This window comes from Cervus elaphus, chromosome 7, assembly GCF_910594005.1.
Source record: "Cervus elaphus chromosome 7, mCerEla1.1, whole genome shotgun sequence".
In the NCBI taxonomy this organism is placed as follows: Eukaryota; Metazoa; Chordata; class Mammalia; order Artiodactyla; family Cervidae; genus Cervus; species Cervus elaphus.
Genome location: NC_057821.1, coordinates 5,678,537 through 5,698,452, shown reverse-complemented (window position 1 = coordinate 5,698,452; position 19,916 = coordinate 5,678,537). Strand labels below are relative to the sequence as shown.

The window sequence follows — 19,916 nt, the reverse complement described above, 5'->3', positions numbered from 1 at the left end:
GCAATGGCACCCCACTCCAGTACTCTTGCCTGGAAAATCCCATGGACCGAGGAGCCTGGTAGGCTGCAATCCATGGGGTCGCTAAGAGTCGGAAACGACTGAGCAACTTCACTTTCATTTTTCACTTTCATCATTGGAGAAGGAAATGGCAACCCTCTCCAGTGTTCTTGCCTGGAGAATCCCAGGGACAGGGGAGCCTGGTGGGCTGCCATCTGTGGGGTCGCACAGAGTCGGACACAACTGAAGTGACTTAGCAGCAGCTATAGGAAACAGGTAAAAGAAAGTTTCCATAAATAAAAAGCTACTTTGATTGCCAATCAAAACCTTCCAGGGAAATAAAGGTAAAAAACTAACTTTTCTATAGTGTCCTAAAAAGATGTATGTTTTAGCATGCAACCAATTTCCATTGGAAATTGGAAATAAAAATTGGAACTTGGAAGTTATTTTAAGGACCAAGAAAATCAAATGCTAACAGAGTCAGTCAGAGGATAATACCCACAACAGGTAAGTTGAACAATCTAGATAAAGCAAGTTAGTTTGAAGAAGTACATTTAGGAGCAAGGACAAAAAAAGAAAAAGAACTCAAGATCTAAGTTCTCAAGTGCAGGAAACTAAACAGTTGTAATTTTACCCCAATATGTACAGAGAGTATTCAGGAAAGGAATGCTTTCTAGAACAAGCATGGATCACTCCAACTTATTTTAAACACTAGGGTACAGTAATAATTGCTTTCTGTTAAATCTAAGGGCTAAGTAATATAAGTAATTCAGTCTTATCAGGGTCATAAAAATGTGTTCTATTTAAAATCCCACCATAGTCAGGGACAGAAAACCTGTGTATCTTTTGAGTCTGACCAGGACAATTACATATGTCCAGCTACTCCTTTCTGTGTGTGCTTGTCTGACTTTGGTGACCCCATGGACTATAGCTTGCCAGACTCCTCTGTCCATTTGATTTTCCTGACAAAAATAGCAGAAAGGGTTGCAATTTCCTCCTTCAGGGTATCTTCTCAACCCAGGGATCAAACCTGTGTCTCCAGCGTCTCCTGCATTGGCAGACATATTCTCTACTGCTGAGCCACAGGGCTGGAAAAGGTCAGTTTTCATTCCAATCTCAAAGAAAAGCAATGCCAAAGGATGCTCAAACTACCGCACAATTGTACTCATCTCACACGCTAGCAAAGTAATGCTCAAAAATTCTGCAAGCCAGGCTTTAACGGTACATGAACCAAGAAATTGCAGATGTTCAAGCTGGATTTAGAAAAAGCAAAGGAACCAGAGATCAAATTGCCAACATCTGTTGGATCATTGAAAAAGCAAGAGAGTTCCAAAGAAACATCTACTTCTGCTTTATTGACTGTGCCAAAGCCTTTGACTGTGTGGATCACAACAAACTGTGGAAAATTCTGAAAGAGATGGGAATACTAGACCACCTGACCTGCCTCCTGAGAAATCTGTATGCAGGTCAGGAAGCAACAGTTAGAACTGACCGTGGAACAACAGACTGGCTCCAAATCAGGAAAGGAGTACATCAAGGCTGTATATTGTCACCCTGCTTATTTAACTTATATGCAGAGTACATCATGAGAAACACTGGACTGAAGGAAGCACAAGCTAGAATCAATATTGCCAGGAGAAATATCAATAACCTCAGATATGCAGATGATACCACCCTATGGTAGAAAGCAAAGAGGAATTAAAGAGCCTCTTGATGAAAGTGAAATAGAAGAGTGAAAAAGTTGGCTTAAAACTCAACATTCAGAAAACTAAGATTATGGCATCTGGTCCCATCACTTCACTGTAAATAGATGGGGAAACAGTGACAGACTTTATTTTGGGGAGCTCCAAAATCACTGCAGATGGTGATTACAGTCATGAAATTAAAAGATGCTTGCTCCTTGGAAGAAGAGCTATGACCAACCATGAGCTATGACCAACCGAGACAGCATATTAAAAAGCAGAGACATTACTTTGCTGACAAAGGTCTGTCTAGTCAAAGCTATGGTTTTTCCAGTAGTCATGTATGGATGTGAGAATTGGACTCTAAAGAAAGCCGAGCACCAAAGAATTGACACTTTTGAACTGTGGTGTTAGAGAAGACTCTTGAGAGTCCCTTGGACTGCAAGGAGATCCAACCAGTCCATCCTAAAGGAAATCAGTCCTGAATATTCATTGGAAGGACTGATGCTGAAGCTGAAACTCCAATACTTTGGCCACCCGAGGCAAAGAACTGACTCATTGGAAAAGACCCTGAGACCCTGATGCTGGGAAAGATTGAAGGCAGGAGCAGAAGGGGACGACAGAGGATGAGATGGTTGGATGGCATCACCGACTCTATGGACATGAGTTTGAGTAAGCTCCGGGAGTTGGTGATGGACAGGGAAGCCTGGTGTGCTGCAATCCATGGGGTTGCAAAGAGTTAGACACGACTTAGTGACTGAATTGAACTGAGCCACCAGGGAAGCCAGACATTAACAAGATGTGGGATTATCATACTAATTAATAATGAACACATTTTTCCAGATCTCACCTAGCCTAGTTTATAAGTGCCTATTCAATACAATTCTACTTGTTAGATTGTTTGTAAGCCACCCCTCTGCAGAAGTCACATATTTTATTGATAACTGGGGAATTTTATATGGAGATTTGCAGTCAGAGACTGAAAGCAACTTGACTGATCTAGATCCAATAGTCCAGTAAAATATAGTTGTCTGTGATGCCCCTGTCTACAGCTCAGATCTATGCAAGCCAGCTCCTTTAAGCTTTCCTGAATTGAACTTGGCCTTAATGGAAAGGCAAATGTGAGTATAGGTGTCACTGACACACATTCCTCAATGACATTCAGTGGCAATTTAATAATTTGCCTTTCTGAACGTCTGTTATATCATCAGGGACTTCACTATCATGCAACGTACAAGTCATAGAAAAGGTGCCACATCCACCACGGTTTCAGTTTCAATTTAGTACTAAGACTGTAATAACTTAGACTCCATCTCATCATATTGGAAATACAATAAAATAGCAATAGCAAATCCTAAATAAATCATCTAAGCAAAAGTCCATTTACCAAAGCCCAGATTCACAAAATTTCTTTTCTCATCACAGATTAAATGATCTCATCCTTTTTACCAGCAAGCAAGCCCACTGTCTTGAAATATAGATTGATTTAAAGTCAACAGTACTTCCTCAGAGGAAGATGTCTGCCAAACATAGCAAGCATAGACTTTTATAAGACTCCTTTCAGGGGCGAATCAATGGAACCAATAAACTCCAATTAGCCTCAAGAACAACTTGTGCACAACCCAGAAAAGTAAAAATCTTTTTCACCAGTGAGTAGTCTCACTAACATAAAATGTATTACTTTTCAACAATAAGAAAAATATAAGGAATGGAAATCTATCCTTGGCTTAGAAAATAAAGGGTAATTACAAAAATAACTCATCCAATTTTGTCAGTTTTCATTTTAAAAGCATTGATTATGTGATGAAATATTAAGCTATTCCTTTCTCTGATTGAATACCAGAGATGGAGAAAGTTAATGCATTTTACCTTTATGCAAATCCAGACAACAGTCTGTATCCCATTCCTATAACTCATTGCTTACTCCTTCTTTTTTTTCATTTTTAACTTAAATGAGAAGAACTTTTGTTAAATATTACAGTCATGCATCATTTTAACATGCTGACTCTATTGTTTACTTAACAGACATCCAGTCATCTTAACAGGACTCTCTGTTGCTCTAGCCTCTAACACGCTGATAATAATACACATACAGTGTGGTCTCTTTCCTCTCACACTATTAGGGCTGACCTCTGTGACCAACAGGAAAGACACTGCTATCCTCCTGGCTCTCTTGGATGACTCACTTTGGGGGAAGCCAGTCGTCATGTTGCAGGGATGCTCAAACAGTTCCTTGGAAATGTTTTCCTGCCCAGGAACTGAGACCTCCTGCTAACAACAGCACCGACTCGCCAACCTTGTGAGTCACCTTAGAAGCAGACCTCCAGCCCAGTCAAGCCTTCAGCTGACTGCCGCCCCAGCTGATATCCTGACTGCATTCCTTAAGAGAACCTGAGTCAGGATCATTCAGCCCAGCTTTGCCCATGTTCCTGATCCACAGAAACTGTATGAGATAATAAATGATATTATTATTTAATCCAAATACAAGATAAAATGAATGAAATGAAATGAAAATAAGGCCTCTATTACCAAAGTTGGAGTCAGTCAATTAGCCTAATATCATATTTAGAAACAGTTCAGTTCAGTTCAGTCATGTCCAACTCTTTGCGACACCATGAATCACAGCACGCCAGGCCTCCCTGTCCATCACAAACTCCCAGAGTTTACTCAAACTCATGTCCATCAAGTCGGTGATGCCATCCAGCCATCTCATCCTCTGTCATCCCCTTCTCCTCCTGCCCCCAATCCCTCCCAGCATCAGTGTCTTTTCCAATGGGTCAACTCTTCGCATGAGGTGGCCAAAGTATTGGAGTTTCACCTTCAGCATCAGTCCTTCCTCTGAATATTCAGGACTGAATTCCTTTAGGATGGACTGGTTGGATCTCTTTGCAGTCCAAGGGACTCTCAAGAGTCTTCTCCAACACCACAGTTCAAAAGCATCAATTTTTTGGTGGTATTGACCAAATCAAGAACCAAATTCAAATCTGGTTCTGACTCCAGAGATTGGGCCATCATATATATTCACATGGCCTCAGGTTTATAGAAAGAACTATCAAGTACTTTAATATACATTGCATTGTGCTTACTGAAATTTTTTAACTTTTTTATTAAGATACAACCTACAATTCAGTAAAATGCCTTGACCTACTGTATGAATTATACTATGATGTACTTACCCCCTTTCCTGTGAGCAATCATTTGAGTTGTTTTCAGTTTGGGGTAACTTTAAATAAAGCTGCTATGAACATTCTTGAATAGTCTTTTGGTGAACATATGAACTTATTTCTCACAGTTAAATATTAATATCTAGAAGTAGAACTGCTGTTTCATAAGATACCAGTATGCTCTGCCCTAATAGATAATGTCAAAGACTTTTCCAAAGTGATTGTACAATTTTTAGTCCTATGGGCATGCCAACAATCATTTAAAAGGATGTTATAATAATAAAATATGTCATTAAGTAATGTGTATTATATAAATAACATTTTAGAGGGAGAGAAAGAATGGGAGAGTGAGCTACTTATATACACTTTAAACATTCCTAAGAAAATTATCCTGAATATTTTCTATTTCTTTCTTTGCTAGAAATAATGAACTGAACGTACACAGCTGCATTTAGATCCAATCATAAACCCTGAGAGCAAGGTCTGTGTGCTATAATTTGAATATTTTCTGAATCATACCGTACCATAGTCATCTCACTTTTTCAAATTTAATACTCATCATTGGTTTTCACTTGAAATATAAACATATCATATTTCTTTATTAGAAACATAGCTCTAGTCTCTCTAATTAAATGAATGGAAAATCCATATTTTTGCATACACTTCTAGCCCTTCACAATGTAGATTGTCACCAATTCAGATTATATTTAAATTCTTTTAATCTACAGATAGAAAACAAAATGACTCCCCTGAATATTCAATGAGGTTTTATGAAATGTTACCCCTCATCAAATCCCATCTGCCAAACTTCACCCCACCTCCCACCTCTCATTTTCCTGTACCCCATCTCTGTGGTTAGGAATTCAAGCACATACGTACCAATAGTGGAGAGGCAGAGGGAAGGAAATGAGTTTCATGTAAGGACGGAGAAATTAATCACACGCTTGTTATGAAATCATGTAATCATAAAATACTATCACCAAAAGCAACTCAGTTGTCCTGGCCATGACTCCTAATATGTGTATCTTTACCCTTTGTGGCTTCCATTGAAATGCAAGTTAAACAGAGTAGGGGAGAGTAGTATACCAGGCTGTTATTAGTAAGTATTATGCCTTGAATTAGATAATCAAATTACCCAGCAATCTGCAAGCAAAGAGTCATCCAAAATGTGAATAGTTTCAACAAGAGAAAAAGAAATTCAGAAGTCCTGAATATCATTCCAAATTAAAGTACAGCAATGGTGGAAAGCACTGGAAGGAAAAAAGCCCCAGTGCTTTTTGGGATGAAAGACGCCAGAGTTCCAATTAGGGAAGCCAGCTCTCTTTCCCGCTCCCCTCTCATCACTCTAAGAACATATGGCTACATTTGCACAGCTAATTGCCTTCTGACTTCTGGTCCCTCCTGAGTCCACACCATATACTCTTTTAAGAAACAGATATGTTTCCTGCTTCATCCAAAAATCACGATGGTGGAAAAAGGAATGGTAAGAATACACAGGCTGTTTTTAGGTCCTGCCTTTTTAACTGTCTTCTCCTGTGCACAGGCGAGTTCAGCTCACCTGAATCAAAATACGGGTCCTGAAATCAAGTCCTTCAAGCCACAAGCTGTTGGAAGCCCTTGTAGATACTTAAGGATGGTACCTTCCAAAGCACAAGGGGAAATCACTTTCTTTTCCCTCCTCATTCTATTGCATCAAGGCCTTGCTTGACTGACTCAAATAAGAACATGCTTGGCTGACTCAAACAGAAACTAAAAACAACAGAAGAATGATATCAGCAAGATAGCAGAATAGAAAGTCACGACAACCATTCCCTAAGTGAAATGCTGGTTTAACAATGATATATGGGCCAAAATACCTTTATGAACATTCCATATTCCAGTCAGGAAGTTGAAGTTCCCCAGATGAGCGCAAAAATAAGAATAACATCTTGGCGTAGGCAATAAGAGTAATTTCACATCAGTTCCCTCTCCAGGATGACACAAATAAGTGCCAAGAGAGATGCCCTTGCTTATAATGACTCCCCAGTGAGGAAGAAAGAAAGATGGAGCCTGCATCTAATGCTCCAGCTTTCAGAGAGACTGGAGAGATGGACAGACTGGTTTCTGCCTTGACTCATTTGCAGCACTGATGGAATCAGAATCAACTGAATGCCTGGGGACTGCAGAGAACAAGCAAGAGTGTGAGGGTGGCTTGTTGTGATATGGCTCTGCATGGTCAGGAGAAGACACATGACTTGAAGCTTCTCCCTCAGGAAGAGAAGAGTGGAGCGTGCATCCAGCATCCCAGGTTTTCAAAGGGCTGCCTGAGGGAATGATATTGGTCTCACCTGACTAATGATGCTGACAAGGAGCCAGCACACCTGGACATCTGGTGGCCACTAAGAACAAGGAAGAGGGGGGAAATCTGTAAAACTAGAGGACTTGAAGTGTTACAGGAAGATACCAAATGGAGTGAAAGATAATAAGTTTCTGAAAAAGAAACCTGTCTCACTAATTAACAAATTGGTTTACACAGTCCCAAAGAAATCACATCCCTCCGAAAATGGTTTCAAAATCTCTAGCCAGACTGATTGCTGAGGGACTTCCACTGGCCAAAGCCTGTTGGTAAAGACTGGGAAAAGTGATTGCTTTTTCAAATGTGTAAATCTCAAAACAAAACTATGAAATATATGACTCAATCAAAGGAACATAATAACTCTCCAGATACTGACCCTGAAGAAAGGGAAGTATATTATCTCACAAAGAGTTTAAAATAACCATCATGAGAGGCTCTATGAGCTCAAGGACATGACACATGAACAAAATGAGAAAATCAACAAAGAGAAAATATAAAGGAGAACAAAACAGAAACTTTGGAGCAGAAAAACAGATAATTTAACCAGAAAACTGGCTGGGGGCGGTTAAAAGTCAGCCTTGATCAAGTAGAAGAAAGAATCAGTAGACTCGAAGACAGGTCCTTTGAAATTATCCAGGTAGAGGATCAAAAATTTTAAAGAATGACAAAACTTGAAGAAAGCTTTAATGACTCATGCCCACCATCTAGTAGACCAATATATAGATTATAGAGCTGCAGAAGAAGAAGAGATAAAGAAGAAGAGCTTATTTAAATAAATAATAGCCAAAATTTTCTCAAATGTAGGAAAGGAAGCAGACATTCAGATTCAAGAACTGAAAGAAATCCACATCCAGACACATTATAATCAAATTTTCAAACACAAGGATAAAGAGAGAACTTTGAAATCACTAACAGAAAAGCAACTCACTACATGCAGGGTGCCCCATAATCCAATCACCAGATGTCTGCTAGAAATACTGCAGGCGACAGAGGAATGGGATGCTATATTCAAAGTGTTCAAAGAAAAAAATTGCCAACCAAAAATAACATACCTGGCAAACCTGTCATTCAAAATAGAAAGGAAAATAAATACTTTTCTAGATTAAGAAAAAGCTCATCACCACTAGGCCTGCCTAACAAGAAATACTAAGGAGGGCCTTCAAATTGAAAGGATATTAAGCAGCAACACAAAAGCACTGGCAAGTATAAAATTTGCTGGTAAAGGTAAATACAGAGACACAGTCAGAATACTGTAACACTGTAACAGTGATATTTAAATCACTTTTAATTCTGATATAAAAAACTGTGAAAATATATTAATGGATACACAATGTAAGATGATATAATTTGTGGCATCTTTAAGAAGTGTAAAGGGAGCAGAAAAAAAACAAAGATTAGAGTTTTTGAAGTTATTAACTTAAAATAGATTGATATAACTATATGATGTTTTCTATATCAGAGGAAACTAGCATGCTACAGTCCATAGGGTTGCAGAGTCAGAAACGACTGAGTAGGCGTGCCTGTGTTACATAGTAACCCCAAGCAAACCACCTATAGAAAATATACAAAAGTAAATTAAAAAGGAATTTGCATGTCACTACACAAATCAATGAAACACAAAATAAAATAGGAAGAGAGAAAAGAGGAATTTAAAAAAAGTCAGAAAAAAATTAATAAATGACAATATTAAATCATCCCCTATCAGTAGTTACTTCCGATGTGAATTAATTAAAATCCCCAATAAAAGACATAGAGTAGCTAAATGAATTCTAAAAAATAATATTCATGCTGTCTATAAGAAATTTACTTTAGAATTAAGGACACACATAGGATAAAAGTAAAGGGGTAAGGGGATAGAAAAAAGATACTCCATACAAAAGTTCACCAAAAGCGAACAATAATGGTGACAAAATGGACTTTAAGTCAAAAATCTCTCAAAAGAGACAAGGAAGGACATTATATATATATATATATATATATATATATATATATATATATATATATGATAAAAATGGTTAATTTGCCAACAAAACATATGACTTATAAATATATATATGCAACCAACATTACAGCACCCAAATATATGAGTCAAACATTGACAAAACTGAAAGGGCAGACAGCAGTCCAATAACAATAAGGAATGTCAATGCTCCAGTTTTAATAATGAATAGAATATTCAGACAGAAGGTCAACAAAACAGAAGAACTTGAACAACACTATAGGCCAAATGAATCTAATAGGCATATATAGAACACACTGCCCACCCCCATCATGGCCACAGCAGCAGAATACACATTCTTCCCAAGCACAGATGAAACAGTCTCGAGGATAGGTCGCATGTTAGGTTAAAATAAATAAATAAATAAGCCTTAACAAATTTAAGAAGATCGAAATCATACCAGGTATATTTTCCAACCACAACTGAATGATATTAAAATAATTTTATTATTTTATTTTATTAATATTTTTCATTAATATGCCAGAAGGAAAACTGGAAAATTCACAAATATGTGGAAATTAATACACTCTTGAACAATCCTTAAGTCAAATAAGGATTTGACTTATTTGACAGAAGATATCTTGATACAAACAAACTGTAAAATTCTACATACCAAAACATATGGGATGCCGCAAAAGCAGTGCTGAGAAGGACATTCATAGCAATAAAAATAATAAAGATCTCAAATAAACAGCCTACCTTTACAAGTCAAAAGAACTGAAAAAGGGCAAACTAAGCCCAAATTGAAAGAAATACTCCCCGCTATAGAAAGAAATCATTTTCCATCACTTTTAGGTGGTCTTGAAATAAGGAATATATTGAACAATACACCTTCAAGGAAACAGTAGATTCATGAAGATGAAATAATCTATGCAGGAACAAAGATGTGGATAATATTTTGTTCATCCTGGATCAACAACAGTAAAATATAAAAGGGAACAACCTTATATGTAAACACCTCAAAATAGAAGTTAACTTTTGTCAAAAAAAAAAGGTGAGTTTGTCAAATAATCAAACACAAATATATAATGTGAGGCTTCTGAAATACAGCAGTGCATTAATTTAGTGCATTAACAACAATGTAATGCAGTATGAAATGTCAAGTGCAAAAAAACTCGTATCTTCCACAAGCACAACTTCAAAATGTACATTTTAAAAGATGTCTATTGTACAGTGAATATGTGAACTGAATAGACACAGACATTACTTACATTCTTTTTCTGAGTGTGGATGAAGAAATATTTGGCAAGATTTCAAATTTGATTTTTTTTTTAACAGATCAGACATTTTAGCTGAAAGAAGCTTTACCCCTTTACACACAGCTACTCTTTCATGTGTATTTTTAAAAATTTAAGTACAGAGAATGCATTTATCAAAATACAGATCTTCAGGAAAAGTCTGTGAAGCAAATACTAAACAGACATATTTAATCAAATTTATATTTTATGATTAAAATGAATGGTAAGCGTAATTTTACCATGGAAAGTTTATTTTAATAATGAAGTATACCTAACTTCAAAGTGAAAGATTTCTAACTAATCCAACAACACATTAAAAATCTAAATTCCTTTGACCTGTTCAACGCAATAAAAGTTAACACAGTCTTACTGTTAGAGAATCATAAAAAGAATACTGAGCATTTGTATTTACTTATTAGTTTTTTTTTTCTTTTTGTTTTTTTTTCAATTATTTTTATTAGTTGGAGGCTAATTACTTCGCAACATTGCAGTGGGTTTTGTCATACATTGACATGAATCAGCCATGGAGTTACATGTATTCCCCATCCCGACTCTTTTCTAAAAGTTTTATTATAGAAAATACTTAATTTTCTACGCTCTTTGTTTTGAAGTGGTTTCTTAAAATATTAGCAGATAATCTAAAAAACTTTGAAGTGTTTTTCTCTACCACAGTCCCCTCAAATACAAAGAAAATTTTCTAAGTCATAATCATGTAGAAATTTTTCTATGAAAAGTGAACCAACAATTTTTAGATTTTTTTGTAGGTAAACTGGGAAAAAACATTTCCATTTGCATGAATATGATTTTAGGTAGATGGCACATTAAATGCCTATAATATTAAAAATAAATGATATGAATAAATTATTCTCCCCCCAAATAACGTGAACACAAGCATGTCTGTACTCTAACAGGTTTAATGTTTACCAAAAACTGGAACTTTCCCATGCTTTATGGAATGATGTAAACATAATTAATAGACTAGCAAGCACTACATTTTCAAAGGCTTCCTCATTGCTGGTGGGAGTTTGTTTTTCTCAAGTGAAGTTTTTAAGATTCTTCAAAAGTTTTAAAAATGTTAGTAATTTGATATTTGTTTTCTGTTTTCTTTAATTCTCATTCACAATTGGGTACAGGAATATTCAGTTATTTGTATTAGAAAAAGTGAGGAATAAACCAAATATACAAAAATGGAGAAAAATTAAATAAATAATCTTAAAAGATTATATGCTATATTAATAGAATATTAAAATCATGCATAGAGTAATATAGTATAAATAATGTGAAAGTAGAGTATGAAATTATTTATACAATATTATCCTTATTTAGGCAGTCTTCCCTGGTGGCTCAGACAATAAAGAATTCACTTGCAATGCAGGAGACTTGGGTTCGATCCTTGGATTGGGGAGATCCCCTGGAGGTAATGGCTACCCACTCCAATATTCTTGCCTGGAGAATGCCATGGACAGAGGAGGTTGGCAGGCTACAGTCCATGGGGTCGCAAAGAGTCAGACACAACTGAATAAACACATACACACACACACACACACACACACACACACACACACACACACACACACACACACACACACCCCACATCCTTATTTAGGCACATGAATAAACTCTCAAACACTCTGAAATCAAAAAAGACTAGAATGAAAAAGGCAGAAATCTTGCTAACAGGAGTGATACAATAATATATGATTTACATATATTTTCATTCTTTATGTATCTTAACTTTCTATGACCTCCACAATATAAACACATTGTATCTGAAAGGAAAACACACACACAAAAAAATCACAAACTGTTATCTCCTCCAACTGTAGATTTTACAAGAAAGCAATTGTTCCCCAAAACAAAATTTATCCAGAATAACTCTAACACAGAAATATGTGCTCACTTCAATTCTGACTTAACTCATCTGACATTGAATATAACTGTCTCCCCCACTATAAATGAACAGGTCATACAAAACTGTAAGGAACTGTCATTCTTGTTTCTACAGTATATTAAGGCTTACCTTCACAAAGTTTCTGCTTCATCACCTCCCTTATTTTGGATATTGCAATATAGTCTTCCACATAAAACACATAGGTAGATGAAGGTTTGTTGGCAATAGCTCTAAGTTCTGCCTCTTCTGTTTCTGACCCAACACCAATGGCAAATAACGTTATCCCACTGTCTCTCGCTGCTTCGGCAGCATCCTTGACTTCATCTTGGGATTTACCATCCGTAAGGACTACTGCTATCTTAGTCAGAAATCGTGAGGACTTGGCGAAAAGGTAATCAAGGGCAAACTGGATGGCCTTTCCAGTCCGTGTGTTCCCTCCCAAGTAATGTATTGACTCCATGGCCACCATCAAGTTCTCTCCCGATTTGTGGCTCCCCAGGGGAATCTCCAGGACAGGGTAGTCACTGTACTGGACCACTCCAACCTGAATAAACTTCGGTCCTATGTCAAAGTTCTTTGTGATATTGACAAGCCACTTTTTCACTATTTCAAAGTTTTCTGGGCCAACACTGTAAGAGCCATCCAAGATGAAAACTAAATCGGTCGGAGCAGTACGACAACCTAAGTGAGAAAGAAAACCATCAGTGTACATGTGTTACACAAAAAACAAAAAGAGGAAGGTTTCAGATGCATGAATTTTTAATTAGCCAGACTGGGGAATCCTTTCACAATGAGTATGCATATAAAGTCACCACAGTGCATACCTTAAATATCGTACAATTTTACATATCAATTATGTTGAACACCTCAATAAAGCTGAAAATTTTTAAAGTAAAAGATAGAGTAAGCAGTTTATAAGAATTTTGTGAAGATTAATTTGACACACTGCTTAACTCATGAAAATTCTTTATAAATGAGGGCTATGATTTTTGTTGATATTTTTGAATTATCTCATTTTAAGGATTAATGAATGAATCTGCTTTAAAATCAGAGATTAAAAAATGGATGCTTGCATTGTTAGTGGGAATGTAAATTGATACAGCCCCCTATGGAGAATAGTATGGAGATTCCTTAAAAAACTAGGAATAAAACTACCATATAACCCAACAATCACAGTATTGGGCATATACTCTGAGGAAACCATAACTGAAAAAGACACATGTACCCCCGTGTTCACCGCAGCACTATTTACAATAGCTAGGACATGGAAGCAACCTAGATGTCCTCTGACAGATGAATGGATAAGAAGTTGTGGTACATATACACAATGGAGTATTACTCAGTCATGTAAAGTAACACATTGGAGTTAGTTCTAATGAGTTGGTTGAACCTGGAGCCTATTATACACAGTGAAGTCAGAAAGAGAAAAACAAGTATCACATATTAATGCATATATATGGGATCTAGAAAGATGGTACTGATGAACAAATTTGCGGGGCAGCAGTGAAGACAGACTTGGAGGACTTCCCCGATGGCTCAGACACTAAAGAATCTGACTTCAATGCTCGAGACCTGGGTTTGATCCCTGGGTTGGGAAGATCCCCTGGAGAAGGGAAAGGCTACCCACTCCAGTATTCTTGCCTGGAGAACTCCATGGACAGAGGAGGGTGGCGGGCCCGTCCATGGAGTCGCAGAGAGTCGGACACGACTGAGCGACTTCACTTTCATTTTCAGTGCAGACACAGACATAGAGGACATTTTGTAGACACAGTGGAGGAAAGAAAGGGTGGGACAGATTGAGAGAATAGCATTAGAACATGTGTACATTTACAATTTGTGTACGTTTACATTTACAGTATGTAAAACAGATAACCAGTGGGACTTCGCTGTATGAGGCAGGGAGCTCAAACCCGGTGACCTATGACAACCTAGAGAGGTGGGATGGGATGGGAGTTGGAGGCAGGTTCAAGAGGGAGGGGTAACACGCATCCCTATGGCAGACTCATATTGGTGTATGGCAGGAACCAACACAACATTGTAAAGGGGATGATTAAGTCGTGTGATTTTACTCGAATGAGGTGGTGTCGCCATGCAGAGGGGTGTGAAGGACAGACACTCTTTCAGTAACCTCTGTCATGGGGACCATCGCCAGACTTCAGGGCAGGAACTGCAGAAATGGGATTCTGCCCAGAGACAAACTGTCCCACCCAAGGGAACTCAGTTCTCCTGTTATCTTTGGAGGCTGGATGAGGATGATAGGGTTACGCTTTTATTGGTGTTTTGAGGGAGAGACAGGACAGGAAGGCTGTGTTTGCTGGCTCTTCGAGGTTGCCCTTCTTTGATGCTATGAAGCTCGTTGTGCCTGGAACTGCGAGTGTTTGTGTACCACTTGATTCAGTGGTCATAAACTTGTACAGGGTTATTCTTGGCCCTTTCTACTCCAGTCCAGGGCCATGGGGCATATATTTCATAACTGCAAGATTAGCCAAGAGGACGGACACAAAAGCAAGTACTGCCATTTATAAACCCCAGATGAAATACCACTCTGAGAGATGCCCTTGTAAGAGAGGTGGATCACCAGAGTCACAGGAAAGGAATGCACTGAAGACAAAAGTGTTACTGTTAATCGCTCAGTCATGTCTGACTCTTTGTGACCCCATGGACTGTAGCCCCCCAGGCTCCTCTGTCCATGGAATTCTTCAGGCAAAAATTCTGGAGTGGGTTGCCATTTCCTTCTCCAAGGGATCTTCCTGACCCAGGGACTGAACCTGGGTTTCCCGCATAGCAGGCAGATTCTTTACCATCTGAGCCTCCAGGGAAGCCCACTGAAGATGAAAAGCAGGGTTCAAATATGAGCTCCAGCTCTAACCAGATGTATGCAAAGCCTGTGCAGTTTATGAATTTCTTTTCCCACTCAAAAACAAAGGGTGTCTACCTCATGGAATGCTTGGGTGGAGTGAACTATGAAAGCATTCTGCAAACATTAAATATTATTGTTTCAATAAATTTTAAGTCAAGTTGAATCAAGTTGCCAAACCTGTTTTTTACTGTTAGAGGAACATTAATTCATTTATCATAGAGAGCTTATATTTGTAAGTTTTAAAGTATGAATATAAACACACTTTTTGAAAATGTTTATTTATTTATTTTAATTGGAGGACAATCACTTCACAACACTCTGGTGGCCCCTACCAGACATCGACACCAATCAGCCATGGATGCAGGTGCACCCCCCACAACCTGAACCCCCTCCCACCCCCTCCACACCCCATCCCTCTGGGTTGTTCCAAAGCACCGGCTTTGAGGGCCCTGCTTCAGGCGTCCAACTTGCACTGGTTATCTGTTTCACATATGGTAATATACATGTTTCAATGCTATTCTCTCATATCATCCCACCCTCGCCTTCTCCCAGGTAATCCAATAGTCTGTTCTTTACATCTGTGTCTCTTTTGCTGCCTGGCATATAGGATCATTGTTACCGTCTTTCGAAATTCCATATATATGCGTTGATATGCTGTATTGGTGTTTCTCTTTCTGACTTACTTTACTCTGTATAATAGGCTCCAGTTTCATCCACATCATTAGAACTGACTCAAATGGGTTCTTTTTATAACTGAATAATATTCCATTGTGCATGTGTACCTCAGCTTTCTTATCCATTCATCTACTGATGGACATCTTGGTTGCTTCCACGTCCTAGTTTCTATAAACAGTGCTGCAATGAATGTTGTACGTGTGTCTCTTTTAATTTTGGTTTCCTCGGTGTGCATGCTAGGATGTCTGTAAAAGGTGCCCTGGATTGCAGAACTACAATTAGCAGCCTTTGGAACTTCCCTAGTGGTGCCGTGGTTACAACTCCACCTCCCACTGCAGGGGAGCAGGTTCTGTCTCTTGTCAGGGAACTAAGATCCTGCATGCCCCGAGGTGCAGTCAACAAAAAAACCCAGCTTTCCTTCTCCCATGCAAGCTTTCCTACAGGCAGTGGAATAAGAGTCAACACATCGAGCTGTCACTAGGCTGAGTCATTTATACACCTGTGTTATTTACATAGATTATCTTGCTATCTCTATGAGATAAGTTCACAGGATGGTCCTGGTAATCAATCCTGTGAGTAGGTACTTTATCTCCATATCATGATGCTTATATAAATGACTGAACAAGTGTGGGTTAATAAAATAAGCTATTACCATAGAATTTTCTTAAAATGACTTCTGATAGCTTTTCCTCCCAGTTAATGTGTAACATAGCAATTCATTTATTTCAGGCAATCACAGCGTCAAAGACAGTAAGAATGAGATCCTTAAAGCCAATACTTGGGCTACTTTTATTTCATTTCCCCAGTCAATGTGTTGATAACAAAAAAAGACAATGCTGATAATTCTTACTTGATCTTATTTCCCCATCTTCAGCTAATACAGAATTCTGAAGGAGCAGGACCAAAATTATCCAAAGAAATGTAATATGGTGAGCCATGTTTCTGTTTTTGTTCTGCTTTAGGACTCCTAAAAAGAAATAAAGAGGGGAAAAAAGAAAGTTAAATATATTAGAAAAATAAAGATAAATACCTAACAATTGTAAGTTTGAATTTGGAAACTACAATACCCAGTTAAAGCCAAGTTAATTTTTACTAATCTTGGAATTAACATATGTGTCCAAATAGGCACATTTCAAATATATTAATACAACATAATGAATCGGAGCTGAGGAAGAACATAAGTTTTTTAATTCATAATCATCTTGGGAAAGCAAAAACTTCCCTAAAACTTTAAGCTTTTCTCAAAATATTTACTAGAATCCCTTCTTTTAACACAGCCTGTAGAGCCATATCCTGTTCTTTCTATTATCTCAGGGGCAACACATATCCTTCTCTCTAAATGTGGATTTTCATTTAAGAAATGCCCAAAGGGTATCTGGTAAAAAAAAAAAAAAAAAAAGCTTATATGATAAAACTGAATGATGGGATTTCATTTTTAATGGTTGTAATAATTATAAACATTCAGCTCTATTTTAATTAACTCATCAGCACTCAGCTATGTGACTTTAACATGTTTTCTAAGTTAGTCCCGGGACTTCACTCCTGGTTAAAGTGTGTAATGTTGCCAAAGACTGACACTCCCAACAATGAGAACATGCCAGATAAACTATAGGCTTTTAACACCCAGCAGAAAAGACAGGGTTTATAGAAACCTAAATGAGCTGAATTCCAAAAGTTATTAATAGAACAGAAAAGATCCAGGGCTCCTTTCATTCCAGGAGGAGGAAGAATTTGCCACAGTATAGAAGAAACCAAAGTTGGTGTGAAGACTAGAATTCTGAGAAGCCCCAGCCACAGAGCAAGGATGCCCTCAGTCAGCAATTTTCCCCAGGAGCCTTATCTAGGTACATGGAATAGACAAGTAATACAGAGAAAATTGAGAGCAGGATAAAACAATCTAGAGAGATTTTTTTTTCCCTCCCTCTCCTTCTTCAGGTACCCGGGGAACTCCTCAAATACAAATCCTTGTCTTGCTGAAGGTTAGGGGAGAAGCAGCAGAACCGAGAAAAGCCCTTCCAAGGCACACTGGGCCTTCACTACAGTGGCGAGACACGAGAGGAAATGGAACTCAAACACAAAAGGCGGAAACTATACTGACAAGCTGAGAGAAATCTTCCAAGTGTCCTCCAAGATATGAGAAGAAACAAGAAAATTTTACTCTGATCAGGAGAAAAACGCTCAATATAAGCAGATTCAGAGATAAAGAAGGCTGAGCACTGAAGAATTGATGCTTTTGAACTGTGGTGTTGGAGAAGACTCTTGAGAGTACCTAGGATTGCAAAATATCAAACCAATCAATCCTAAAGGAAATCAATTCTGAATGTTCACTGGAGGGACTGATGCTGAGGCTGAAGCTCCAGTACTTTGACCACCTGATGCGAAGAGCCAACTCATAGAAAAAGACCCTGATGCTGGGAAAGATTGAAAGCAGGAGAAGAAGGGGATGACAGAGGATGAGATGGTTGGATGGCATCATCAACTCAATGGACATGAGTTTGAGCAAGCTCCGGGAGATAGTGAAGAACAGGGAAGCCTGGCCTGCTGCAGTCATGGAGTCCTAAAGAGTTGCGCACAACTGAGCAACTGAACAACAAGAGATGATCTCAATATCAGAAGCACCAAGCAGGATTTATAAAATGACCATGATAAACATGTTAAAGGATCTAATGAGTAAGATGGACAACAGTATACAAAAACATGAAATTTCGAAGAGGGATACAAACTATTGAAAAAATATGCGAATGAGATGCCAATGCAAATATATATTTAAAAAGAACTAATGCAGTGAGTGCATATATCAAAAGAAAAGATCAGTAAGCTTGAAGATAAATCAAGAGAAATTAACCAAATTAAACTCAAAGGTATAGGAAGATGAGTGAGTCATGCAAGCAACAGAGCTTCTGAACTCTGTGGGACAGCATCAAGTGGTCTTCATTTATTAATAGCACACAGGTAATTAGCTTCTCATATGGAAAGGATAAAGTGAATAAAGAAATATTTTTAAATACAATGGCCAAGAATTTTCCAATTGACAAACCCTGCCACCAATCAGATCAAACAAACCGCAAACAAAATACAAAGTAAGTCACACCTAGGTACAGCATAATTAGTTGAAAGTTTAAGAGTAAATTCTTAAAACTGACCAGCGGGAAAAAATGAATGACATACAAAGGAACAACAGTAAGAATTTTAGATAGAAATTTCATGGTAAAAAATGGGTAATGGATCAGAAAGACATAAAATTTTAAATATGTAGATATCTAATAACAAAGCTTCAGAATACATGAAGAAAAATGGGGGAAATTTTTTTTAAATGACAAATTCACCCTATGTGCAAAAACAGAAAAAGAGACACAGATGTACAGAACAGACTTCTGGACTCTGTGGGAGAAGGCAAGGGTGGGATGTTCTGAGAGAATAGCATTGAAACAAGTATACTATCAAGGGTGAAACAGATCACCATCCCAGGTTGGATGCATGAGACAAGTGCTCGGGCCTGGTGCACTGGGAAGACCCAGAGGGATGGGATGGGAAGGGAGGTGGGAGGGGGGATCGGGATGGGGAACACATGTAAATCCATGGCTGATTCATGTCAATGTATGGCAAAAACCACTACAATATTGTAAAGTAATTAGCCTCCAACTAATAAAAATAAATGAAAAAAATAAAATTAAATTAAAAAATAAATAAAATAAAATGATAAATTCATATCAAAATGTGAGATTTTAACATTCATTTCTCAGTAATTATTGAATTAGACAAAAAAAATTAGTAAGAGTACATGCATGCATGCTAAGTCTCTTCAGTCGTGTCCAATTCTTTGCAACCCCATGAACTATAGCCTGCCAGGCTCCTCTGTTCATGGGATTCTCCAGGCAAGATACTGGAGTATATTACCATGCCCTCCTCCAGGGGATCTTCCCAACCCAGGGATTGAATCCACATCACTTATGTCTCCTGTATTGGCAGGTGGGTTCTTTACCACTAGCACCACCTGGTAAGAGTGCAAAAGGTTTAAAAAACATTATCAACCAACTTCACCTAGTGGACATTCATAGAATGCTCCACCTAACAA

General features: G+C 37.9%; 1 protein-coding gene across 2 annotated transcripts in view; it reads right to left on the bottom strand.

Moving 5' to 3' along the window:
- COL21A1 (collagen type XXI alpha 1 chain) overlaps nucleotides 1-19,916 on the bottom strand; it is a 214,792-nt gene that overhangs the window by 131,218 nt on the left and 63,658 nt on the right. For both annotated transcript variants that reach the window (XM_043907044.1, XM_043907043.1), the window contains exons 2-3: nucleotides 16,692-16,808; nucleotides 12,436-12,987 (exon numbers count right to left, since the gene is read on the bottom strand). In XM_043907044.1, coding sequence (XP_043762979.1) covers nucleotides 12,436-12,987; nucleotides 16,692-16,779 — 640 coding nt within the window. In that variant the 5' untranslated portion in view covers nucleotides 16,780-16,808. The remainder of the gene's footprint in view (nucleotides 1-12,435; nucleotides 12,988-16,691; nucleotides 16,809-19,916) is intronic.